Genomic DNA, 27,486 nt, shown 5'->3' with positions numbered 1-27,486 from the left:
CAAAACTCAGTACTGTCCTAAACAAGAAACACCTTCTCCGTTGAAATCCTGGAAGCAGGGTCACACATAGAAAATGTGCAATTATCGAAAGTATTTTCTCAGTTTACAGCCTGTTTCTTTAGCTGATTTTCATTAGCAAGTCTCTGTCATTGTTCCCAGCAATATTTATATATCTTAGAGTTAAAGGTTTATACTTTGCTAAAAGGATTTGAGACATTGCACAGGATGTAAAAATTCATGCATGGCTCCTAAAGCCTATAGGTAGACACAAGCTTATTGACTGTTTAATCTGAGTACTGATTTTCTGGTGGGTAAGAACCAGAAGCCCAGAACAGGTGAGGAGATGGAGAACCTGGATTCAGGAATGGGAGCTGAGCTGGATCTTTGCCTGTCTAACTGGACTCTTTTCTCTGTTACTTCCACAGGTTTTTCACAGGAGAATGGGTATCAGAAATCAGTCTACAGTGACCGACTTTCTTCTTTCAGGATTAACTGACCAACCTGAGCTTCAGCTGCCCCTTTTCTTCCTTTTCTTGGGGATTTATATAGTTACAGTGGTGGGAAATCTTGGCATGATCTCCATAATTGGGTTGAGTTCTCAACTTCACATTCCCATGTACTATTTCCTCAGTAGTTTGTCTTCTTTAGATTTCTGTTATTCTACTGTCATTGTCCCCAAATTGCTGGTAGGGTTGTTATACAAAGATAAAGCGATCTCCTATTCAGGATGCATGACTCAGTTTTTTTTCTTCTGTATGTGTGCCATTTCTGAGTTCTATCTGTTGGCAGCAATGGCCTATGATCGCTATGTCGCCATCTGCAGCCCCCTGCTCTACAATGTCATCATGTCCCCGCGGGTCTGTTCTCTGCTGGTGGCTGCTGTCTTCTCCACAGGTTTTATCCTTTCTATGATTTATGAAGTTTTTTTGTTACAGCTAGATTTCTGTGGATCAAATATCATTAAACATTATTATTGTGACATCATTCCCCTTATCAAACTCTCCTGCTCAAGCACGTATATTGATGAACTTTTGATTTTTGTCATTGGTGGATTTAACATGGTAGCCACCAGCATGACAATTATAATTTCATATGCTTTCATCCTCTCCAGCATCCTCCGCATGCAATCTAAAGAGGGAAGATCCAAGGCTTTCAGCACCTGTGGCTCCCACTTGACAGCAGTTGTTATTTTTTACAGGTCTCTCATGTTCTTGTATCTCAAACCTACTTCCAGCACTTCAGTCATTCAGGAGAAAGTCACCTCTGTATTTTACACCATTGTGATTCCCATGTTAAATCCCCTAATTTATAGTCTGAGAAATAAGGAAGTTCAAAATGCACTGATGAAGCTCTTAAGAAGAAAAATATCATCATGATTAATATACTCCTTTAAGATTTATTTATGTATCATAATGATATATACATGTGTTTGTCTTTATATCCTGACCATTTAAAACAATTTGAGGTGAAGTAAAAATACACATATAGTGATAAGTAAATCTATATACAGATGTAATTCTGACTAAGTGTCTGAAATTTATATATTGATATTTATATCAATAGATATTTACATCAGATATACAATATCTGAAATATGTTCAGATTAATAAAAAGGAAAACAAAAAGTATGAAAGTATAAAATCAAAATTTCAAAGTTTAATTCCAGCCTGGGCTTGAATTGAACATCAATGTCTATATTCAGTTTCCTGAACTAAGTCAATAAAGTCAAAAAAATCTTGATATACAACAGTCACATCAGTAAAAATAATACACCAAATTCCTGTTTATGTGACAGTCTTTTCTTACCCCCCAAAAAAGAGTTATTTCTTATTGAAATGTAGATAGCAAATACTGAACCTCAGTGTGACTGAAATCTTCACTACAACTTTACAATAAAGGAGAATGAATTCTTCCACTGTTTTGCAAAGGGCTTATTAAAAGTTAATGTTATATCAAACATGAATTCAATGAGTAACGTCCAGAAAGAGCTTAGTTAATATGGTCTCAGTATTTGATGTATAGAGATAAAAGGATTAGAACAAATGTATCTGGAGGAGGATATTATATTTATACACTCTTTTCTAAAAATCTTGTTTTTTTTTCTCCTGCATGACCAGTATATGTGCAGTATTTTACAACTTTGTGGAATTCTTTTCAGTTGGTATTTTATCCAGGATGTAAAGTCCATGTTCTCAATTTGCTCCTTAAACATTTGAATTAAATAAAAGGAAAAAGTTGAGAGTTTCCAAGAAGAGACTCTTATACAATAAACCAGGATATTGCACAGCATGCAGAGTCCAATGTTTCAGTTCATTCACTTACTCAGCATATGGTTATCATGGACAGTATTGTGTTGGGGACACCTCTAAGTACAGGAATATTATGTGAATATGATGGAATGTTGGTGGATAAGAGGTGGCATATATTGCAGAAGCAACTAAATAAACAAGCATGATAACTAATGGCATAAATAAATGCTTTGGAAAAATATTAGGCATGTAGTTGTCAGTGGATTAAGGGCAACTTTTAATAGATCCCCTTGAGGAAGAGATTTTTATTGAAACCTAACTGAAGAGAAGAGCAAAGTTATGCAAAAAGAGAAGGGTAGAAGCACATACAAAGTACCAATGATGGAACAATTTTTTCCAAATGCAAGAAACAAGCATTATGGCTGAAAACTCATGAAAGAGAAGAAAAAGGTACCAAAGGAGATTCAATAAGAAGGCACAGACCCTATTATGTCAAGAGAATAACTTTATTCTCAGTAAAAAGAGAAGCCACTTATATGTTTCAAAGGCAGAGTGATGCAGTCTCATTTACATTTCCAAAATGTCTTTGATATATAGATAATAAAATACTTCGATGTATGTATATATATATCTGTTGTGTGTAGTTTTGAGTGTTTATAAATGAAAGGAAAACTATTGTCTGGACTGGACATGTCTAATGAACTACCATGGCAATGGATGATATAATTTTATTTAGACTATGGCAATAGGAGCAGAGAAAAAATGGATGGTGTCAAGATAGATTTCTAATTTCATTTGTAATGGAACAAAACCGTTCACTTGGTTGAGGGACTACATAGTGATTTGGAGACATCATTCTAGCAAAAACTTAAGAACATTTGTGCTGGATATTCTCTTACATAAATCCTATCTTAAATTTATGGGACTCTGAGTGACAGAAGCAAAGGAAATCAGAGTTTCAGGATTTTAACTGCCTCAGCATTTTTTTCAAAAGTACATTAATAAAATTTAAATTCAACTAATATATTTTATTAAAATTTGTACAATCCTGAGAATACCTCTTTGTTTCTATATATGATATGTAGAAAATGATTGCATAATTTTCTAGAGGAAAAAGTCAATAAATTGAATACAATAGAAATGTCATGAACTACAACACTATAAAACTGAAATTATTATGTGCACTTTAAGAACTTATGCCTTATACTTCAGACATTTAAAAAATCAAATTCCTGAAAACAGCTTCTGAATCAAAAGAATATAAAACATGAATTAATAAATAAGAAACTTCCACACTACCTATGAAAGAATAACTGAGATCAGAGTTAAGATCCTACTAAAAATAACTAGAAATAAGTAGAAATAAAAAAGACTGTCCAAAGATTGCTAAGCAAAGGGTAGTCCTTGAAAAAATAAATAAAGCAGACCAATTTCTTGCAAGACTCACTAAAAGAAAGGAGAAATCAATTTAAAATGGATAAAAGACTTGGGTGCAATACCTGAAACCATAAAGTACATGAAAGAAAAATTAGGCAAAACATTTCACAACATAAGCTTCAGTGATTTCTTTAATGATTCATCCCCTACAGCAAGGAAAACAAAAGAGAAGATAAACTGCAGAGACAAAATCAAACTAAAAATGTCTGTACAGCCAAAGAAATTGTATGTTAAAACAAAAGATACCCTACTGATTAGGGGAAAAAAATTTACACACCATACATCTGACAAAGCACTGATATCCAAGATCTACAAAAATCTCACACAACTCAGCAAAAAGAAAACAAATAATCTAATCAAAAAATGAGCAGATGAACTAAACAGACACTTCTCTAAAGACTTATAGATTGCAAACAGACACATGAAAAAAATGTTCATCATCACTTATCATCAGGAAAAAGCAAACCAAGAAACAGAGAGATACCCACTCACATCTGTGAGAATGGCCCATATTGTGAAGACCAGAAACAATAAGTGTTGACAAGCATGTGGAGAAAAGGGAGCCCTCCTATACTGCTGGTGGGAATGCAGACTGGTCCAGCCTTTATGGAAAGCAGTATCAGGTGTTTCAGAACAATTAAAATCGATCCATCATTCAAGCCAATAACTCCACTCCTGGACATCTACCCAAAAAATTCAAAAACATTAATTTGAAAGGAAACTTGTAACACAGGTTTATTGCAGTGCTATTTACTATAGCCAAATTATGGAAACCACCAAAGTATCCCAGGAGAGATGACTGGATCAAGAAGGTACAGTATATATACACAATGGAATATTACTCACCACTCAATAAAAGATAAACTCATGCTATTTGTGACAACATACATTGAGCTGGAAGGGATAATGCTAAGTGAAATAAGTCAGAGGAGAAAAATAAATAACAGATGGTGTCACCAATATGTGAAATATGGATTAACTAAACTAAGGGTGAGATAAAGACAAGCTTTAAAATGAAACATTGGAAGCTGATTACAGAAGTGAAGTAACCAGAGTGGGAAGAGGTGGGGAGAGATAAGAATATAGAGGGACGGAAGCAGAATGGACTACAGTGGTGGACTACAGGTGATTTGGTTGTGGGTGCATTATGGAGTATTACCCAATAGGAGTATTCAAATATTATCTCAATTAAAAATTGGGTTTTGAAATAAATAGAATAAAATTAAATCTACTCTTCTATAAAGACTGTCCTCTCACTATAAAGAATAGTAATTTGCTCTACCTCTGTGTACACACAATTCCTCATGCTTATTCCATAGACAATTTCATGGGGTGTGTGTTGGACAATACTCTGCCCACTAGATTGCAGTGTTTTGAGGGACTAATATTTATTCCTTTTTCAGTTTTCCAATCAAAATAAGTGACCAAAGGGATCATGCTCAGCGAAATAAGCCAAAAAGAAAAAGAAAAATACCGGATGGTCTCACTCATAGCAGGAATCTAGAAAACTTAAATAAGGGGTCAGGAAAATGAATAACTATAAGAAAGTGAAAATCAAAATCAACAAAAAACTATGAACCAGAGACACTTTTTGGGGGGTGGGGGGCGGGAGGGGAGGGATTGGGGTCAGAATGGGGGGGTTGCAATTGTATGGGGAAATATAAAAATAAAACTTATTATTAAAAAAAGATGAAATATGATGTAAGAATTATATAAAAAATAAAATATTAAAAAATAAATAAAATAAAATAAATAAAATAAACAAGACTTTTTCCTCAAAAAAAATAAATAAATAAGTGACCAAAATACAATTCATGGATAAATAAAAGATTCCATCATTTGTCCTATAAAAAATACATAGCTTGGAAACTACCTCTATCATTAATAATGCTTTTCATAAGAAAATTATATTATTGCTCTCATTTATTCCCTTTATTGCTGCAATCTAAGCATATTCTAATGTTGGACTATCTCAATTGCATTACTCTGGAAATGTGACCACATTACATGGTTAGGATTCCTTATATTAGAAAGAGTTTGCTAGACCAGCTTAATGATATTTCCTACAAGTCCACAAGTTGCTAAACCTCAGGGGGTAAGAAACCCTTGGGTATTACTAGTCTATAATTTCCAGACATAAAATACCAAAACTGAGAAGAAAAGTCAGTTTCACTTAAACCTGATTCTTCTTAGTTGTGGTTTTAGACGCTGACGGTTGAAATGGTTTAATTAATCCATCTTTATCCCTAATGTGATGAGGCTAGAAGTGATACTCAGCGAAGTCTTCAAAAGGGAAGGTAAGTTTCCGAGGCATGATGCCCATATTTTGTAGGTGTTAAAACATGCTCTAAAATCAACTCTGATTGTCCACAAGGGCACAAAGGCGTCTGCGTGTTTGTAGGTCACTGAGCGTTGGTCTAAAGGGAGCTGGCTTGCGACGTCCATCTGAACTCAGTGTGTGTTGTCCACTCACCTTGTCTAAGGGCCCTAGAGGCTAATCTGTGAATTAATCTGTGAAATCACCAGCCCTAAGAATAGAATTATAATACTACAAATATATTTATGCAGACCTCGCAACGCACAAATTAACTGTCTCATTTAATTTGTACAATAATCCTTTGAAGTGTTCATTTTTTTTACTGATTAAAACATGAAACTCAGGAGACACTCTGATGAGTCAAATATTATACTATAAATCTTAGAGTTAGTGCCGAAACTAAATATAGTGATTTATAGTTCAGTGTTCTTTCTAACACTGCTAATTTTTTCCTCATTAAAAAGGGAAAGTTGAGATTTGACAAAGCCAGAATTAGGGAAAAAAATTTATTCTCTACCCGGGCAGCTACATGTGTAGCCATATATGTACCATGTAGCTACTGAGCATTGAAATGTGGTTCCTTAGATTTGGGAAACATAAAATATGTTATGAATTCCAAAGAATTAATCAAAAAAGCATGTGAGGGCCTCCCCGGTGGCGCAGCGGTTGAGCGCTGGGTTGCGAAGCTGCCTGCAGCCTCTGCAGCCGGTTCGATCCCCGGCTGCTCCCCAGCCACCGGAGGAGGGTCCCACATGGCGCGCAGACCTCTCCTGCCGCCCGCTGCTCCCCTCAGCAGTGTACTTCGGTCCTTCTGCCTGCTCTGTTCCCCGCTCTGGCTCTGGTGAGTTCTCTCACCCTCCCGCGCTTCTGACTGTACCCAGTGCATGTATAAACCAAACAAACAAACAAACAAATAAATAAATAAATAAGACATGCCTCTAGAAAATTAAAAAAAAAAAAAAAGCATGTGAAACACCTAATTATAACTTATATTATTGGCTATAATTATAACTAATTATAACAATGATGATGATATCATTGCTTGTTAAAATGAGATTTAGATATATCACCTGAGTGGTGTATCAGTAACTGTCTTTACTTTTTATAAATAGACTACTAGAATATTTCAAATTGCCCATTTGCACGCATTAAGTTTCTATTGGGTAATACTGTTTGAGACACAAACCTTTGTAATATACTCTTGCAATCATGTTAGTAATAGTTGCAGTACATTAAAATACTTAAAAGCACTTCTTAAATAACTAAATTTCTTTTCAGTTGCAAGTTAATACAGGCTGAATAGGTAAATACGTGTAGTAGATTATTTGAAGGGTGGTCAAAATGGTAAAATAAAAAATGTATTCCTAAACTAGTGGATATTACTACAGAACAGACAGTCAAATAAAATAGATACAAGTTAGCACTATTCAATTTTTATGTGGATTGAAATGCAATGAATACAATGTGTAAATTATTTCTTCATACAGCATAACAACATTTGTTGTGTAAGGACAGGTATATAGCACTTCCAGGACTCAAGTCTACATGCAGGTGTCAAAATACTAAAATATAAAATTGTACACTTCTACCCTAAACTTCTGTAGACTCATCTAAGAAGCTCTTCTTGATGTATTCAAAGATTAGCTTTACATGGTCATGTAAAGCAGACACAGAGAATGCAAAGAGAGTTTCAAAACAGAAAAAAAGAACATTGAGAGATTTCATCTCTAAAGGAAAAAAACCCAAACAGTGCTTCTCACATTCTATATACACACACACATTGTTTCCAGAGATTGTTAACTTGCAGACTCTGATTCAATGCTGTGGGTTAGGAAATGATATTGCACATTTCACATTCTCCCAATGATGTCAATGGGGCCAGTTGGTGGACAACTTGTTAAGGAGCAAGGACCTATGGTACTGGCTTGTTTAGGAAGTAGGAAAAAGAAGTTGCTGGCTTGAGAGAAGTCAGACAGCTGAATAAAAAATGAAACGGAAAATATCAGGGAATTAGACACCTGATGATATAGACATACTTTGTGACACATTGAAACCTGCATGAAAACAGATGTATAGGTAAGTATATAGACTTCTAGAAGATTGCTTTGCATTTCTCTGTGTGTTCTCTGTGACCTGTGCATGCTCTTGGAAAAGGACGAGAGGAAAAGCTGTCTCGAAGCATATGTTATTAATAGGCAAAGCAGAATGGGACAACCTCTTCTTCCCATGTGATTCCTCTGACTTCATCCCTTGGGATAAGAAAAGAAGAGCAGATAAAGAATCAAGAGTTCTGACGTATTGGAAACTTGGTCAAAGCACAATTGTTCAGTTTCATGAAGTTTCTTTACTCCAAATTGTTAGAATCATGAAGAGGCACCAACATCACAGGGAACATCAGTGACGCAAAGTGTGTGCTATAGAGGAGTAGCAGACAGGAAAGAGGAAGGTATGACAGCATCTAAAGGACCTGGAGACAGGTAGATGCTGGGTTGGCCATGTAGAGAATTCCTTAAAGCAGATGTCTGAGTGGGGCACTTTATAATTCTGGATAAATATGTGAGTGGGGAGAGGATGAGAGAAACACCAGAGAGGAATCTGTGAGTAGACCAACTCTGGAAAAAAGGAAGAAGAGTCATATTTTTCAGAGATTATGCCTAATTGAACCCAGAACAGGCAGCTCCCACAAGTGCCATCTCTGCCTCCTCCTGAGAGAACTTTCTGGGTGAGAAGGGGAGGGCCACAGGGGCCCTCCCATGGAAACACAAATACCTGGTTGCTTGGTTTGCCAACATTGGCAGCACTGGCAGAAGTGCATTAAATCCTGTTCCGTGTTCTTGTGACAATGGTCAGCCTAGCCCAGAAAATGATGACACATTCAGAGAGCAGACATGGTGTGGGGAAGGTTGCCATTTACCATCCAGCTTTACTGAAGTGTAGAAAGAATAGGCTTCTGATCAGGAAGCTAGTTTATGATTAGAATAAATTAGAGGCCATTTAAGAATGAAGAGTCAGAAAAGTCTAAATTGTTCTGAGCCATAATATGCTACAATGTTTTTTTTCTAAACCATGGGAAAGGGAGTTAATGACCAAGAGAGTTTCAAATATTGTGTGTTATATAGTTGTTTTAGAGTTTCTGAAATATTCCAGATAAGAAATTTGTTTAATTCCACATGTCTGAAATCACAGGATCCTGGGATACTTACTTCATGTACACTATGACTCAACCCCAGAATTAATAATCTGCTGAACACTTGGAAAGCTTGCCCAGAAATCATTATTGGCCTTAACAAGAGATCAGGGTCACAGGTAGAAATGTGTAATCATCAAAAATTTCTCCTCTGCTGACAGTCTTTTCGTCAAGCACATCTTTAGCTGATTTTCATTAGAAAGCCTCCATCATGGTCTTTATCATTAATCTTGTCTCTGACTCTGGAGTTAACAGTTTAATACTTTGCTAAAATAATTTGAGGCACTGGATGGAAACTGAAAGTTTATTCATGGTCCCTAAAAATCCATGGATAGATGCTTAGGCACTGTTTTACCAGAGTCCTGACTTTCTGGTGGGTATGAACCCATCCCCAATGGAAGCACAGAACAGGTGTGAAGGGGATAAAGAATGTGGATTTGGGAGTGGGAACTGGGCAGGATCTCTGCCTGTCTAATTGGACTCTTTTTCTCTTTGATCTCCACAGATTTCCACAGGAGAATGGGTATAAGAAATCAGTCCACAGTGACCGAATTTCTTCTTTCAGGATTAACTGACCAACCTGAGCTTCAGCTGCCCCTTTTCTTTCTCTTCTTAGGGATTTATATAGTTACAGTGGTGGGAAATCTCAGCATGTTCATAATAATTGGGTTGAGTCCTCAACTTCACATTCCCATGTACTATTTCCTCAGTAGTTTGTCTTTTTTAGATTTCTGCTATTCTTCTGACATAACTCCCATAATGCTGGCAGGCTTTTTATGCAGATATAAAGCTATTTCCTATTCTGGATGCATGGCTCAGTTTTTTTTCATCTGTATGCTTGCCATTTCTGAGTTCTATCTGTTGGCAGCAATGGCCTATGATCGCTATGTCGCCATCTGCAGCCCCCTGCTCTACAATGTCATCATGTCCCCGCGAGTCTGTTCTCTGCTGGTGGCTGCTGTCTTCTCCATGGGTTTTACCCAAACCATTATTTATGAAGGTTGTTTGTTAAGACTGGATTTCTGTGGATCAAATGTCATTAAACATTATTATTGTGACATCATTCCCCTTATGAAACTCTCCTGTTCCAGCACATATATTGATGAACTTTTGATTTTTATCATTGGTGGATTTAACTTGATTGCCACTATCCTGACAATCATCATTTCATATGTTTTCATCCTCTCCAGCATCCTCCGCATCCAATCTAAAGAGGGAAGGTCCAAAGCTTTCAGCACCTGTGGCTCCCACTTGACAGCTGTTCTTGTATTTTATGGGTCTCTCATGTTCATGTATCTCAAACCCTCTTCCAGCAGTTCAGCCATCCAGGAGAAAGTCACCTCTGTATTTTACACCACTGTGATTCCCATGTTGAATCCCCTGATTTATAGTCTGAGGAATAAGGAAGTGCAAAATGCACTGATGAAGCTCTTAAAAAGAAATATATCTTCATAATGAATGTTTTGAAGACTTACTTATGTATCATAATGATATATATGTATGCTTGTATTTATATCCTGATCATTCAAAAATAATTTAAAGTGAGGTGAAAATATTGAAGTTATATATGTAGCTGTATACACATATAACTCTAAATTAATACCTGAAATTTTATAGTGAAGTGCTTAATTAATATGTTCACACATGGGCCTCCCTGATGGCGCAGAGGTTGAGCACTGGGTTGCGAAGCTGCCCACAGCCTCTGCAGTGCCGGTTAGATCCCCGGCCGCCGGGCAAGGGTCCCACATGGTGCGCAGACCTCTCCTGCCGCCCGCTGCTCCCCTCAGCAGTGTACTTCGTCAGTCTGCCTGTTCTGCTCCCTGCTCTGGCTCTGGTGAATTCTCTCACCCTCCCATGCTTCTGACTGTACCCCATGCTTGTATAAATAAATAAACAAATCTTTAAAAAAAAATATGTTCACACATAACAAGATTAATAAAATGTAAAAGAACTAATATGAAAGTGCAAAATACCAAATTTTAAAGTTTAATCCATTTGGATTAAATATCACTATTCATGTTTCATTTCCTGAAATAAGACAATAAAGAATCAAAATCATTATGCATAATACAGTAACATCACAAAATTCACACTAAATTCCTGTTGATCAGTCTTTTATTTATTTTACTCAAAAACGTGATTTCTCTTACCTAAATTTGCATATAAGAAAATGAGCAGAAAACAGAAATCATGGCTACAACTTCACAATAAAGGTGAAAGAATTTTTCCATTTTTTTAAAGGCTTTGTAAAGATCAATGTTATATTAAACATGAAGTCAATGAGGAAGATGATCCAGCAAAGTTAATATGGTCCCAGTATTTTCTCTCTAGTGATAAAAGGATTAGATTAAGAATATCTAGATAACGATAATATATTAGTCTTATCTAAATATCTTGTTGCAATTTTTTTCTGCATGACCAGAATATGAGCAGCTTTTTACAAATGCTGTGTAATCTTTCTTAGCTGGATGTAGGTATAGTACATTCCATGTTTTCAATTTCCAATTTTTCAATTTAATTTTCCTTGTTACATGTTTTGAATTTAACAAAAATAAAGTTTATGGCTTCCAATAAGAAACTCTTTATACAATCAACCACGATAATGCACTGCACGCAGAATGAAATGTGTCACTTCATTTACTCAGCATATGCTTGTCATGCATAGTATATGTCAGGCACTATGCAAAGTGCTGGATTATGTGAGTATGATTGACAAAATCTCTTGTATTTTTGCTCGAAAGTCCAAGTTCTTAGGCATTATGCCATCCTACTCCTTTCTACTTATTTTTGGTGCATGAAGGAGTTGAAATATTACAGAATTAAATAAATAAGTATGATAATATTAGGATAAATAAATGCTTTGGGAAAAAGTGAGACATACAGTTGTCAGTGGATTAATGGAAACTTTTTTTTATTATTTTTTAAGCACCATTATTTTACACAAAAGCACCTCCCATAATCTACTGTATTCTTCCCCCATCTCCCGGTTTTCACCCCTCTTCCTCCTTATTCCTCTCTCAAAGCCATACATCAATGGTGAGTTTTCAAGGGTTGGTTTTAAAGTTTGTGTTTGTCTGACCCTCTGTTTGGTTTTCCGATATTCCACATATAAGTGACACTATGAATATTTATCTTTCTCCTACTGGTTGATTTCATTTAGTGTAAGCCCTTCCAGTTCCATCCATGTTGCTGCAAATGACATGAGTTTATCTTCTTTGATTGCTGAGTAATATTCCGTTGCATATGTATAACACATTTTCTTGATCCAGTCATTTATTTTGGGGCATTTAGGGTGTTTTCATAACTTGGCTATTGTAAAAAAAAAAGTGCTACTAAAACATGGGGATGAAAGTTTCCTTTGAATTAGTATTGTTTGTACTTTTCTGGATAGCTACGTAGGAGTAGAATTGCTGGGGCATATGGCAGATTCATTTTTAATCTTTTGAGAAACATCCACACTGCTTTCCCCGGGGGCTGGACTGTCTACATTCCCACCAACAGTGTAAAAATGTTCCTTTTCCTCCACACCCTTGCCAGCACTTGTTTCTGGTCTTGCTGATATGTGCCATTTTACAGGTATGAAGTGGTATCTCATTATCGTTTTGATTTTTACTTCTCTGATGATAAGTGATGATGAACATTTTTCCATGTGCCTGTTGGCCATCTGTATGTCTTCTTTGGAGAAGTGTCTACTTCTGCCCATTTTTTTATTAAGTTATCTGTTTTCTTTTTGTTGAGTTGTATGAGTTCCTTTTATATCCTGGATATCAATCTCTTATAAGAAGTATGCTGTGCAAATATTTTCTCTCATTCAGGAGGGTGTCTCTTCATTTAAATTGCTGTTTCTTTGGCTGTGTAGAGCTTTTTAGTTTGATCTAGTCCCAATTGTTTATATTCTCCTTTGTTTTCTTTGTTGCTGGGGATGACTCTATAAAGATAGCTCTGAGGCTCATATCTTCTAGCATTTTGTCTATGTTTTCTTCTATGTACCTTATGGCTGCAGGTCTTACATTCAAGTCTTTTATCCATTTTGAGTTGATTTTTCAGTGTGATGTGAATTAGGGTCTACTTTCACTCATTTGTATGTGGTATTCCAATTTTCCAAACACCATTCATAGAAGAAGCTTTCCATGGTCCAATGTATGTTCTTTGCTCTTTGGTCATAGGCTAGCTGTCCATATATGTGTGGGTTTATTTCTCAATTCAATTCCATTGGTCTGTTTGTTTGTTTTATTTCCAGTATCATGCTATTTTAATTATGATAGCCTTATAGTATAAAGTCTAGAATTATAATGCCCATTTTGGCTATTCTGGGTCTTTGGTGATTCCATATGAATTTCAGTAGTGTTTTATAATAATAATAATTCAGTATCACTCCATTTACTTGCAGAATGCCATTGAAATTTTTATTTGGGTTGCACTGAATCTGTAAATTGGGTAAAATGGCTCTAACAAAAGAGATGAGCACAGATATGCAAAAACAGAAGGTCATAAGCAAGTATAGAGTACTAAGTATGGAATCACCTTGGCAATAAACAAGAAATAGGTATTCTAGCTGAAAAATTATTAAAAAGGAGAAAGAGGACCAAAGGAGGTTTGCTAAGAAGACAATGCTAAATCATGTCAGGAGTATGACCTTATACTTAGTACAAAGAGAAGTTACTGCTATGTTTCAAAGAAAAAGTGATGTAATCCATTTTACATTTGCAAAAGGTTTTTTTATACTGGTAAGAAAATATATAGATGCATATGTATATGTGTTATGCGTATGTTTGGGGGCTTGATAAGGGAAGGAATGGAAACACAGAGAACACTGTTGACTCTAGTAAAATTATCTTGCAAGGAAGGATAAAATTTTAATTAGACTATGGCAACAGAAGCAGGAAAAAATGGATAATTTCAAGTCAGATTTCTCATTTTGAATCAATAACAATTACTGTTGAAATAAAATGTTTCCTATTGAAATAAAATGTGATACTTAGAGTGTAAAATAAAATTTAGAAATTGGAAAATATAAATAAAAGACCTTTCAAAAGAAAAACAGAAATGGACCCAAAACTTACACAGTTTGATCTTCAACTGTCTGAGTTTCTAGTTAGCCAAAATAAAGATAAACATGGTAGTGGTGATAGTTAAATTATTCTCTTTTTTTTTTTAAAGGCACCATTTTTGGTGGTATGTGTGGTGGGGAAATACATTCCCGAAGTGTGTGATCCTATACATCTAAATGACACAATATTCTAAACCAATGTTACCTCAATATTTAAAAAGAGGATCAGTCTAAGTATTTTTATAAAATTGTAAAAAAAAAAATAATTCTTTCCCATTATCCCAAAGAGACCAAAAAAACATTTATGTAGAATTTACTTAGGGAACAGTAGAAGATGCTAGTGAGTAGAGCTTTTGAATGGAGCAAAGTGGTGTTTTTCTAAGGTATTTTTACCTCTTTGGGTCTTTCCTATCTCATGGAATGCGTCACCCAAGTTACTGAAGAGTTAAGATGGCTTGGAATCTTTTCCTTCTTAAAAGAAGATATTGCTCACCCCTCTTTAGAATGTCAATTCAGAAAATTAAGAGAGAGGAGACAAGAAATAGAGTCTGGGATGATACATATGTGGGGTTAATGCATATAATTTTTTAATACCCATGAAGAAATCACTTTTATGTTGTGGTACTCCAGTATATTCGGTGTAGGCTATATCCAGTAAACTGAAAATGATTTTAAACCTTGTGCTGAAGACCATCTGTATCATTTGAAGAGTAATGATGAAAAGAAAACTAATTTCTTTGTAGATTTTACTAATATTACTTAGAACTTGTAACTAATTTTACTAATGTAACTTGTAACTGAACAGAATAGTTGCTAGGTAAAGCACTACTCAGTGATTTGGAGGCATTATTCTAACAAGAACTTAGGAACATTTAGACTCTGGATAGTCTCTTTTCATATATCCCACTTTAAATTTATGAGATAGCTGCAAAGGAAACCAGAGTTTCAGAATTATAACTTCCTCTGTCATTTTTCCAAAAGCACAATTAATAAAATTTAAATGTAAAAATATATATCTATTAAAATTTTGTACTATTCTGAGAATACCACTTTGTTTCTATACATGATATATCAAAGTGGATTATGTCATTTTTTAGAGGAAAAAGCCAATAAATTCAAAACAGTAGAAATGTCATGAAACACAACACGAAATCATTATGTGCAGTTCGAGAATTTCAAAATTTTAGACATTTTAAAAATTCAAACTCCTCTGATTAGCTGAGGAATCAAAATATTATGAAATTTAATAAATGAGAAACTTTCACAATGCCAATGACAGTGAAATCAGAGTTAATTTCCTGCCATGCATAACTAGAAAAATAGAAAATAAATTTTTAAAAAACATTTTGAGACTTTGCATAATAGGTATCCCAGGAGTATGATTCCTGATGGAAACACAAATCAGGTGTGCCTTATAACCACCATGACTTTCCATCTGAGGGCACTTTATAGACCATAATTCAGAGAAAGGGATCCCAAGCCTACCTCATTAATCTAACTGTGCTGAGGAAACAGATGTCAGAGTTGGGTGAGGTGAAGGCCCCATATATTCAGCACCCAAAAGGAAGACTGTTGTGCAGACAGAGAGGTTGCATAAATCTTCACAGGAATTATCTTGAGTGACTGAAGACCAATGTGTAGGGAGGAACTTAACAAGGCCAGAAAAATAATAGTACCTGGGAAGCTATAACGTGAACACTGAACATTTCTCCAAGTTCAGAGAGGCTCCAAACCCATCCAGTTGGAAAAAAAGATATCTTAATGAACAATTTAGAGAATCAGAAGTATCACAATCCAATAGTAAAGTTAAATTTTTCTGATATGAAGCATGCAAGAAAATAGAAAATATGGTCCATTCAAAGAAATGAACTGAAACTGTCTCTAAGGAAACCCAGACATTGGACTTACTAGACAAAGAATAGTATCCCTTAAATATGATCAAAGAAATAAAGGAAACTATGAATAATGAGGCAAAGAAACCAGGAGAATGTCTGAAAAAATAGATAGTAACAATAAATTATAAAAAGCAGCTCTTTTTCAGTTCTTCTGGGGCTGAAAACAATAAAATGGAGAAACTGACTAGAGAATTTCAATAGCAGATATGAACATGCAGAAGACCAAATCTATGAAACTAAAGGGAGTAAATTAAAATTAATGAGGATCAGAAAGAAAACAAGAATAATTTAAAAGAAAAAACTAAACAGTGTCTTAGTGACCATTAGGATACCATTATGAGAACCAACATATGCATTATGGGAGCCCTAAAAGAAGAAAGTGAAAAACAAGACAGAAAACTTACTTAAAGAAATAATAACTGGAAATAAATTTGTCCTAAATTGTTGAAAAACATGAATCTACACATCTAAGGAACTCAATAAACATCAAGGATAAATGCAAAGAGACCCATACCAAGAAAAACTGTAATCAGAAAAGCCAAAGACAGAAAAAGTTCTGAAAGCAGAAAGAAGCAAGTAGACAGTAGTCACATATAAGAGATTTGCTAAAAGATTAACAGCCAGTTTTTATTATAAAACATGGAGGCTAGACAGCAGTGACCTATCTAAAATACTGAGAGAGAGTTTAATAAAAGCTATAAGACTAATGCTATATATATCAAAACTCTTCCTTAAGAATAAACTAGAAATTAAGACATGTTCATATTTCTAAAAAGATGGGGATGTGTTGCCAGTATATCAATAGAGTAAAAGGAAAGGACACTATACATTAATTTGAAGATGAATGGAGAAATAAAGATCTCCAATAAAGTAACTATATATGCAAATAGGAAAAAAGCAAAAAGCATTTACTTTTTTCTATAAATAGGTATATATAAAAGCCAGTATTATTACTTTTGGCTTTAAGTCCTTTAAGTCCTTTTTTTATTTCCTAAGTGATATAAAAGACAAACACATAAGTAGCATTATGAAACTATTGTAATGGGCACACGAAGTATAAAGTTGTGATTTGTAACAACAAAATAAAGGGGCAGAAATGGAGTGGCATAGGAACACAATGTATGATATTGAAAGTAAGTTGGTATCACTTTAACTGAGATTGTTACAATTATGCCATTAATTGTAATCCCATGGTAATGAGTTGGCAATCAAAATACATCCTGAAAAATAAACACGCAAAAAAAGAGAGCAATCGAGGTAATAAGGGACAAAGGGCAGAAAACATACAGAAACAAAATAGCAAAATAACAGAAGTAATTCCTTTTTATCAGTAATGACTTTAAATATAAATGGATTAAATTTCCAACCAAAATGTAGAGATTGACAGAAAGTATTTTTTTTTAATGTTCTAACACTATAGCTATAGAGACTCACTTAAGATCCAAGGATACAAATAGGTTGAAAGAAATAAGCCAAAAAGAAAAAGAAAAATACCGGATGGTCTCACTCATAGCAGGAATCTAGAAAACTTAAATAAGGGACCAGGAAAATGAATAACTATAAGAAAGTGAAAATCAAAATCAACAAAAAACTATGAACCAGAGACACTTTTTTGGGGGCGGGGGCGGGAGGGGAGGGATTGGGGTCAAAATGGGGGGGCTGCAATTGTATGGGGAATATAAAAATAAAATTTATTATTAAAAAAATAAATAAATAAATAGAAAAAAAAGAAAATAATGGAAAAATATACTGCCAGCAAATAACCAAAAGGGAGTTTGGGTAGCTATACAAATATCAACTGAAATATACTTTAAGATAAAGTCTGTTATAAGAGGGCCCTCCTGGGGTTAAGGCTCAGCACTATCACCACTGTGGCCTGAATTCAATCCCTGGCCAAGGAGCTAACCCACATATGGCACAGCAGACATATACTGTCTTATTCATTACTCCCCCCCATCAGTGTATTTCAGTAAATTCCCCTGTTCTGCTCCCCACTCTGTCTCTGGTGAATCCTCTCACCCCCTCACCTCTGGCCTACACCCCAGTTTTCTACACAAAAGTAAATATACATAAAAAAAATAAAATAGTCTGTTATAGGAGTCAAAGAAGGACATAATATTTCAATAAAATTTCAATTCACCAAGAACACATAACAATTGCAAACATGTGCACACCAAACAACAGATTTTTCAAAATATGAAGCAAACATCCACAGACTTGGAGACAAAGGCAATTCTGTTTTAATAATTGAGACTTCAGTTCATCACTTTGAACAATGATTAGAATATCTGGAAAGCAGCTGAGGAATTGAACATCAGTAAAAACCAACTAGACCTGGAAAACCTATAGAGTACAATCCACCCAATAATTGCTGCATACAAATATTTGTGAAGTGTACATGAAACTTTTTTAAGATAGATCACATATTAGGTCACAAAACAAGTCTCAGTATATTTTAAAATACTGAAGTCATACAATGTGTCTTCTCCAACCACAATGGAATAAACTAAAATGTCAGTAACAGGAGGAAAACTATTCACAAATATGTGGGGAAGAAATCACAAGTATGTAGAAATGGTTTGCCTTTATCTGAGCCTTAGATTGGTTTCTCTATATTCCACGTATTAGTGACATCATCTAGTATTTACCTTTCTCCTTCTGACTTGTGTTGGTTAGTATAATTCCTTCTAGCTCCATCCACGTTGCCACAAATGGCATAGTTTCTTTTCTGATTGCTGAGTAATAGTCCATTGTGAATATATACCACATCTTCTTGATTCACTTGAATCATTATTTCTCTTCTGTTTAGATGTGTCCAGTAACCAAAATATAGATGGATTTTTTAAACTAATCCAACAACTCTTGAATTTTAATACATAGACATGTCAATGTTTCAAAACTTTGATAGAGATAAACTGATGAGTACTGTGATGCTGAAATAAATGGAGTATACAAGAGTCACAAGGCAAAAAATGCATAGAGGGGTGTACTATTTGAGAGTAATCCAATTGAACACTTTTCCACTCCATGCCTGGCTGCTTTGGAAAGTATCTGTATCTTTTGGTGATTGCACTTGATCAACCTAGAAAGTATGTGTTCACTTATTGGCACCTAACTATCACTCCAACTCACAAATCTAAGGACTTTTAGGTTAAAATAAGGAGAAGATACAGACTAATAGAATAAATGAAGGTGAAGACATCTTTTATAGGTTTTTGGCAAGAATGAAAGACTTTTTTCTCCACTTTAACACAGAAAGGAAATTTTATAATATTTAGAGCATTGGAAGGATTATTATTATCAACAGTCCTAAGAAAGGAAAAGCTGACATAATTCTGTCAATTATTTAGGAACATGAAAAGTTTTCTAGGTCTCAGTGTACTAAAGCAGGACACCAAGATTTTATTAATTGAGAAAAACAGAACATGAGTGAAAAACAGAACAGTCCTAAACAGTCTGTCATGTCCAAGTAAACTCTGTAATTCATATTGGTTTTTCAAGGTTAAACTTATCTGATTACAATAATAGTAATTAACCTCTTTTACCTCATATTCTCAAAAACAATTCTCAAATATTTAAGAAAGAGCAACAAATATCACTATTCATGGGCCATTCTCATAGAGGAAAAGACATCACACCCTAGATACAGAAAAAAGAGGTTGAACTCAAACTTTAATTTACCTTATAAAGGATTTGGAGTTTTCAGAATAAATACATGAAAACAATTCATAAGCAGATTCCATATCAATTTAATGGTGGATTTTGTGAAAAAGCTGTACAAAGATACAGACTTCTATAGAAAAGTCATGCTTTTCTCCCATTTTATAGAAACAATTTCATGGAATATTTATTCAGACAAGGCCACTGTGCAACACAAACTACCAAAATATCCTCTTTTTTTACCCAAGGAATGGCTGCTGCTTCTTTACAAGTTAAAGCTTTATCTCACATTGTCTTACCTCACTATACACAAGGTAAATACTAAGATAACCAATCATAGAATTGCCCCGTCTTTCTGATAGCATCCAATCCAGAGAAAGCCCCCACTTCCTTAGACCCTCCTTTACAGTACCCAACCAAAACCTAAATCCTGTAATACATTCACTGTCTTACTAACATATGCCACATCCTCCACAGTGTGGGCTCTCTATCACTACAACAAATAATAAACCAAATTTCCCCTTAATGTATTGATTGTTTCACAACATTGTATGTGATTCAGAGGGGTAGGATTACACCTCCTCAGATGAATGTCACTATACCACACCCACCACCATGCCACCCATAGTGATCTACCACAGTCCGTTTGACACCCTCTACACTTTACTCTCCCCCTCAGCGTCTCCCTCTAGTAGCCTAAACTCTGCAAACATATTTCAGGGGCTTGTTGTTGGTTTGGTTTTGACTGACCTTTTGTTTTGTTTCTTTATGTCCACATATAAGTGAATCCATGTGACATTTGTCTTTTTCCTTTTGACTTATTTTGCTTAGCATTATCCCCTCACTTCAATCCATGCTGCCACAAATGGGAAACTTTTTTTATCACTGAGTAGTATTCCATTGTCTATCTATACCACATCTTCTTAACCCACTCATCTGTCCATTAGCACTTGGGTTGTTTCTGTTGCATATAGTGTTGCAATGTGCATAGGAGTGCCTATATCACTTCAAATTAGTATTTTTGCATTCTTTAGGTAGATACCTAGAAGTGGAGTTACTGGATCCCACAGTAGATCTATTTTTAGTATTTTGAGAAATTTCCTTAATTTTCCATGGGGACTGGACTAGTCTGCAATCCCACTAACAGTGTACAAGGGTTCCCTTATCTTCATACCCTTGCCAAAACTTGCTGTTTCTAGATTTTTTGATATGAACCATTCTCACAGGTGTGAAGTGTTACCTCACTGTAGCTTTGATTTGCATTTCCCCAATGATGATAAACCCAATTTTTCAACTGTATATATGTCCATAGTCTTTGACACAAAGGCAGTGCCATATAGCAGAAGACAAGGCCTTAATACTAGGCAAAATAAGCTTTAAAGCGATTGAATCCAGTTCACAAGATATCTGAAAAATCCAGAAACAAAAAAGGTGAAAGAACACATATAATGTAGTAGGAATATAGAGGAACCAAATAAGACATCAGTGTAAAAAAATAATATGAGTGAAAAACACAATAAAGCAAAAACAGACAATTATAAATCAGAGACATAACTGCAGTGGAGGAGGCAGGAGAGGGATCAGAGGGAGGGAGGGAGGAGCACAGGGGACTGAGCTGATGGTGCATGGGTGCACTGGGGAAGGAAACTCTACGGGTACTACACCTGAGGGGGTGGGGGGAAGCAAATATTTTTTAAAAATGAACAATGATGTAAAAAAATAATAAAAATTTAAAAATTTAAAAAATAAAGGAAAAAAACACATAATGTAAAAAAGGACCATGAAAAGAATAGAAAAACTACCTCTGACTTCATCACTTGATAAATTTAACAATCCCCAATGAGAAGGAATTGATTAAATAAGGCCATATCTTAAAATATAGATCACTTAAATTATGTCTTTACATGTCTAAATAAAGGGCATTAAAACTATAATTTGTTTACCCATAAAATTTGTTTTGTTTTCTTAGTTATCAGTAATACCCATGCTATTAAAACCCTGGGATTAAAGAACTCCATTCAAATGTTGTTCATGCTAAACATCTAAATATAAGTGTGCATAGCCAATATTTGTTGAATTTGGTGTCCAAAGTCCATGAGGGTTCTAGTTACAGTGACATCTGTAACCTCGCTGGTGTGTAACACTATTGTCTATATAACACTTTATAATTAGAAAAACCCTTTTTTGATAACCTTTTCCTCAAATTCTATTTTTATTTTGAATTTTCCTTTAAAACCGTCCACTTTTTAAACCCTATTGTCTTCTGCTCTTAAGTCCAGATCCCTTACCCAAAGGGATCTGCTTTTACTCACTTATGAACCCAATTTAATAAATTGCCTTCAGTAGGTTTTCTCATGCAATTTTTTTTATGTTGGGAAATAATAAATTATCTAGGGCTTTACCAGTTATAAACTCAATGACTTTGTAAATGTCATTTCCTTGCTTTCTCCCTACCCATCACCATTCTCACCACTGATCTGAGAGCTGGCTGTTCAATGAAACCCCAAATCTCTTGGAGAACAATTCTTCAAATATAAGCTTCTTATCTTATATACTAAAAAGCTAAGTCAAATTTATTTGTGTTCATGCACACAATTTTGTCATCCTGATAAAAACTGAATTTAATAGCAGTACCTGATTTCAGCCAAACATTTTTAAATGTCCAGAATAGCCTTATTTTTTTTTGTTTTTTAAGATTTATTTACTTATTTATTTATTTATACAGCACTGGGTGCAGTCAGAAGCGCGGGAGGGTGAGAGAATTCACCAGAGCCAGAGCGGGAGCAGAGCAGGCAGAAGGACCGAGGTACACTGCTGAGGGGAGCAGCGGGCGGCAGGAGAGGTCTGCGTGCCATGTGGGACCCTCCACTGGTGGCCGCGGAGCAGCCGGGGATCGAACTGGAGCTGCAGAGGCTGCAGGCAGCTTTGCAACCCAGCACTCAACCACTGCGCCACTGGGGAGGCCAGAATAGCCTTATTTGTTTTAAGACTCACATCCCATTCAGTTTATACAGTGGTGATGTGGAGAAGGAGGAGTGATCAAAAGAGAAGTGGAAAATGTTTCACCTGTATATAAAGAAAACCCCTTAAGGGTAATTGTGGAAGTAAATACTTTAAAAGGGGGATTTTCAAAACTTCTTAATTCATTCATAGTTTTCTCACTACCAAAAATGTCTTAAAGGCTGAAAGAAAATATTTGAAATAATTAATCTGATTAATTTGACTGATATTTTAGGTGACATTTTTTAGCCTCTAAATTTCTACATTTTCCATGGCCAGAAAACATACATTTTTTTAAGATTTTTTTTATATTCCCCATACAATTGCACCCCCCTTATTTTGACCCCAATCCCTCCTCTCCCCGCCTCCCCCATAGTGTGTCTCTGGTTTATAGTTGCTTGTTGATTTTGATTTTTTCTTTATTATAGTTATTCTTTTTCCTGGTCCCTTATTTAGGTTTTCTAGATTCCTGCTATGAGTAAGACCATCTGGTATTTTTCTTTTTCTTTCTGGCTTATTTCACTGAGCATGATCCCTTCCAGCTCCATCCATGTTGCTGAAAATTGCATGCGTTTTTTTTTTTTTTTTTTTGGATTGCTGAGTAATACTCCATGGTGTATATGTACCACATCTTGTTGATCTAGTCATCTATTTTGGGGCATTTGGGTTGTTTCCAAAGCTTAGCTATTGCAAATAGTGCTGCTATAAACAAAGGGGTGCAGGTGCCCTTTGGAATTAATGTTTCTGTGTCCTTTGGGTAAATACCTAGGAGTGGAATTGCTGGATCATATGGAAGCTCTATTTTTAGTAGGTTGAGGAATCTCCACACAGCTTTCCGTAGTGGTTGGACCAGTTTGCTAAATATCTAAAATTTCCTCCATTTAAAAATACCCAATTATTTTTGCCTTATTGTTACAGTTAAATGCCCTAAGGAATTTCTTTTTTCTTAAGTCTGAGGTTTGAAAGTTTCCTGAGGGAAATATCTTGAACCAAAGTCAATTCATTATAACATGTACTATTTTTAACAAGTTAGTAAAGTAGCAGTTAGTAATGAGTTCCTAAGTGGTAACAGTAACTGAAGAATACAATAATTAATCTGAGACTCCAGATCCCATATCCTATATAAATAAATCATAGCTTTGGGATAAAATTGAAATGAACATAAAAGTAATAAATTAATCTATCATCAAATGCTAATTATCATGACATTCAGGATCTCACTTCAAGTGACAATTCTGTAAACCTTTAAATTTATTATTTCTTATTATTTATAAGCTTTGGTGCCAATTGTAAAGGAGCACATCAAGACAGAATCTGAAGGTACATGAAACATTCTGTGTTTAACCTAGAATGTCTAAATCATTTTAAAATCCACCAAAAGCCATTGGGTCATCAATGTTAGAAATTTGAGTAAATCAGACTCAAATGATTGTTCAGGCCCTTTATTATGTTCCTCATATTTCAAGTCTTTTTCTCCTCTTCATCCTAATTAAGTTTCAGATATTAAGACTTTTATTATCCCTCTTGGGATTATCAGAGCGATCAATTAATCAGTATCTCTCTCTATAGCCTTATCTTCATCTAAATAACTCTCCAATGTTGACCAGAATAACTCTAAAACAAAGATTTGGAATTTAGTTCAAGATGGTGGCATAAAAAGAGACTGGACTCACCAGCGACATAGACACAACAAATCTAAAACTAAATGTGGGGAAATTCGCCCTTGTAGTGTCATATTACTTTAAGGTCTCAAGTTAGCTGGTGTTATATTATCCTGCCTGGCCATTTGGCTATTTTATCACCTTTTAAATTAGTACTGGATTTTTTATTTTAATAATATCTGGATCCATGACTTGGAACTAAGCTGCTAATCATCTATTTTTCCAGCATATCAGATACATGATTTGTAAATATTGTCTCTTGTCATTAGGTTGCCTTTTTATTCACTTAGCATAATTCCTTCCAGCAAATGACATGAGTTTATCTTTTTTGATCACTGAGTAGTATTCCATTGTGTATATATAACACATCTTCTTAATACACTCATTTGTTTTGGGGGCATTTAGGTTGTCTCTACATCTTATCTTTTGTAAATAGTGCTACAATAAACATAGGGGTGCAGGTTTCCTTCTGTTTTGTTGTTGTTGTTGTTGTTGTTCTTTGGGTAAGTTCCTAGGAGTAGAATAGCTGGGTCACATGGCAGGCCCATTTTTTAGTGGAAGGGTAAATTTTAAACTGTAGCTTCAGAAGAGAGGATAACTCACTGAAGCTGACAGGAATCAAGATATATTCAAAATACAGTTATGGTCATGAGCAAAAGAACTAAGAAGAAGAAAACAGTAGGACTCGATGAAGAATCTAGGGGATGACTGAACATATCTTGGATAATCAGTGGAGTCAATGTTACTAGTTTCTGATTATGGAAGTTTCTGATTATAAGATGCTTCTCATCTGGTTTGATGAGAGAAAGTATTCAGTGTCCTCTAAGGTTATTTGGAACACATCATTAATTTTGAAGAGCAAACATAGATTGGAGGGAAATATTCTACCCAGTAATAAAGTCAGAGCACTTGGCTAGAAAAGTAAATACTTGCCAATCTTTTTATCACTGACATCTCCAAAAAGCAAATATTGAGGTGATCATGAGAGAAGCCTATAAGATGCCCTGCATTCAGAATGCCAGGCTAGCGGGTTCCCTGTACTCTATCTCAAAGAACCTGCACATGGTGGAGAGCACCTAAGAGGACAAGGAACACATAAACGACTACGTCCCACACAATGTACCATTATCAGCACTGTCACTGGAAGCAAAGTTTTAATGGTTAATGTGCTGAGAAATCACCCGGGAGGTCTGGTAAAAGTGGGCTCCACCCCTGGAATTCTGATTCTGAAATTCTAATGTGGAAAAAGGTTTCTCAATTTCAAAAGCATTCCCAAGAGGTACATAATCAAGATACTAGGGACTAAAGTGTAGCCCATCAGGGAACCCAATCCTAAAAACCCACAACTCAGGAGACATCCTGCTGGAGAAGGGAAGAGAGAAGCCAGTAGCCTGAAACGGCATGTGAGGGGCAGCACAAAGACCACACATGTATGCTGTGTTGATACTGTGTCCATGAACACCCCAATCACCATCTTCAGTAAGACCCAGACAAAGAGGAACACCCACTTCTCTGTATGTCCCCAGGGTTCACACAGACACTTTGTGCCTTTTCCTCCAGCCAGATGTCAGGCATGGCTGTTTCTGCCATAAGGAACATGATATAGTTCTGCCTGAGTATATGTCACTGAAGCAGGAATCAGACTACCCAGGTCTCAGAAAGGGAGGACTATTAACACAAGGTCTCTCAATCCCAAACTGAAACGTGTATCTGGTGGGGTCGAGGGAGATAGCCACCATCCATCCTTGCACTTTAAAGTAAATGAACACAAGTATCTGGTGAGAGTCCTAGAAACATCATAGTTAAGACTTGTCTCCCTTCCCTGGGAGACAAAGGCTCAGATGTCCTTATTCTTCAAATCATTGTTTGGATCACAGTACGTAAGCTAATAAGTGACACAGACACACTTAGGTGAATAATTATTCCATTTTCCTTTATGGTCTCCAGAGCTCATGATGTTCAAGAAAAGTTTTAATTGCCCCTGCTGGGATTATGTTCAACTAATGAATCTTGCAATCAAACATGCTACATTATTATACTTGCTACTTTTCCAAATACCTTCAGGTGGAAAACATTTGTACTTTTCCACATGGTCCCAAGTGGATTCCAATTTTTTAACTGATACCGAGATTAGAAGCAAATTTGCACTGACGATAACACGAATCATGATTTGAATTGTACATTCCTCTTCTGGATCCTATAGATTTGATGACTAAATGTCAGCATGGAACAGATATTCAAATAAACAAAGGAGAGAGGGAAGGGAAAGAGAGGAGAGGCAGAGAATAAGAAAGAGGGCATATCGCCATGAATGCATCAAATTCTAAATTCGAATATATCTAAGATCAAGGTCTGCTATTTACTAGCTGTGATGTGACCTTTCACAAGTTATCTCACCTAAGCCAAGGTTTCTTATTAATTAGATAGATATAATTCTAACAATTGTTCCGTCTGAATTTTAAGGGGTTCGGAAGGTCAAATAAAAAAGTTTTTCAGGGGCCTCCCCGGTGGCGCAGCAGTTGAGTGCTGGGTTGTGAAGCTGCCCACAGCCTCTGCAGTGGCGGTTCAAACCCCGGCTGCTCCCCGGCTACCGGAGGAGGGTCCCACATGGCGCGCAGACCTCTCCTGCTGCCCGCCGCTCCCCTCAGCAGTGTACTTAGGTCCTTCTGCCTGCTCTGCTCCCCGCTCTGGCTCTGGTGAATTCTCTCACCCTCCCGCGCTTCTGACTGTACCCAGTGCTTATATGTATAAATCAATAAATAAATCTTTAAAAAAAAGTTTTTCATAACATATAAAGGATTTTATAGATGGGCACTACTGTTAAAGTGTCTATCAGACAAGGGGATGAGGATTAGAGAAGGTGAGGGAACCAGCTGTGTAGACCACCTCTCTCCTCTGCTTCCAGCCCATTGCCCTATATGAATGAAATTACAATCAGTGATGCCAACTTAACACTTCCAGGACAATGTGATCATATATCAACACAAGGTATGTTGTACATTCATTAAAACTATCATTTTAAAGTCTGTT

At 35.7% G+C, this 27,486-nt stretch overlaps 2 protein-coding genes across 2 annotated transcripts; both read left to right on the top strand.

Annotated features, from left to right (window-relative positions):
- Positions 1–440: 440 nt before the first annotated feature.
- LOC311182122 (olfactory receptor 8D4-like) lies at positions 441–1,376 on the top strand (the record flags this gene model as incomplete). The annotated part of the gene is made up of 1 exon (XM_084250722.1): positions 441–1,376. One exon carries the CDS (start codon positions 441–443, stop codon positions 1,374–1,376), a length of 936 nt encoding a protein of 311 aa, XP_084106848.1.
- Positions 1,377–9,692: 8,316 nt separating this feature from the next.
- Positions 9,693–10,645, top strand: LOC311182156 (olfactory receptor 8D4-like; the record flags this gene model as incomplete). Its single annotated transcript, XM_084250753.1, has 1 exon — positions 9,693–10,645. The coding sequence occupies exon 1, from the start codon at positions 9,710–9,712 to the stop codon at positions 10,643–10,645; it is 936 nt and encodes a 311-aa protein (XP_084106879.1). The 5' UTR covers positions 9,693–9,709.
- Positions 10,646–27,486: the final 16,841 nt, after the last annotated feature.

Source organism: Talpa europaea, assembly GCF_964194135.1.
Source record: "Talpa europaea genome assembly, chromosome: 12".
Taxonomy (NCBI): domain Eukaryota; kingdom Metazoa; phylum Chordata; class Mammalia; order Eulipotyphla; family Talpidae; genus Talpa; species Talpa europaea.
Note: the sequence above shows the minus strand (reverse complement) of the source record. Positions and strands in the feature narration are given on the sequence as shown.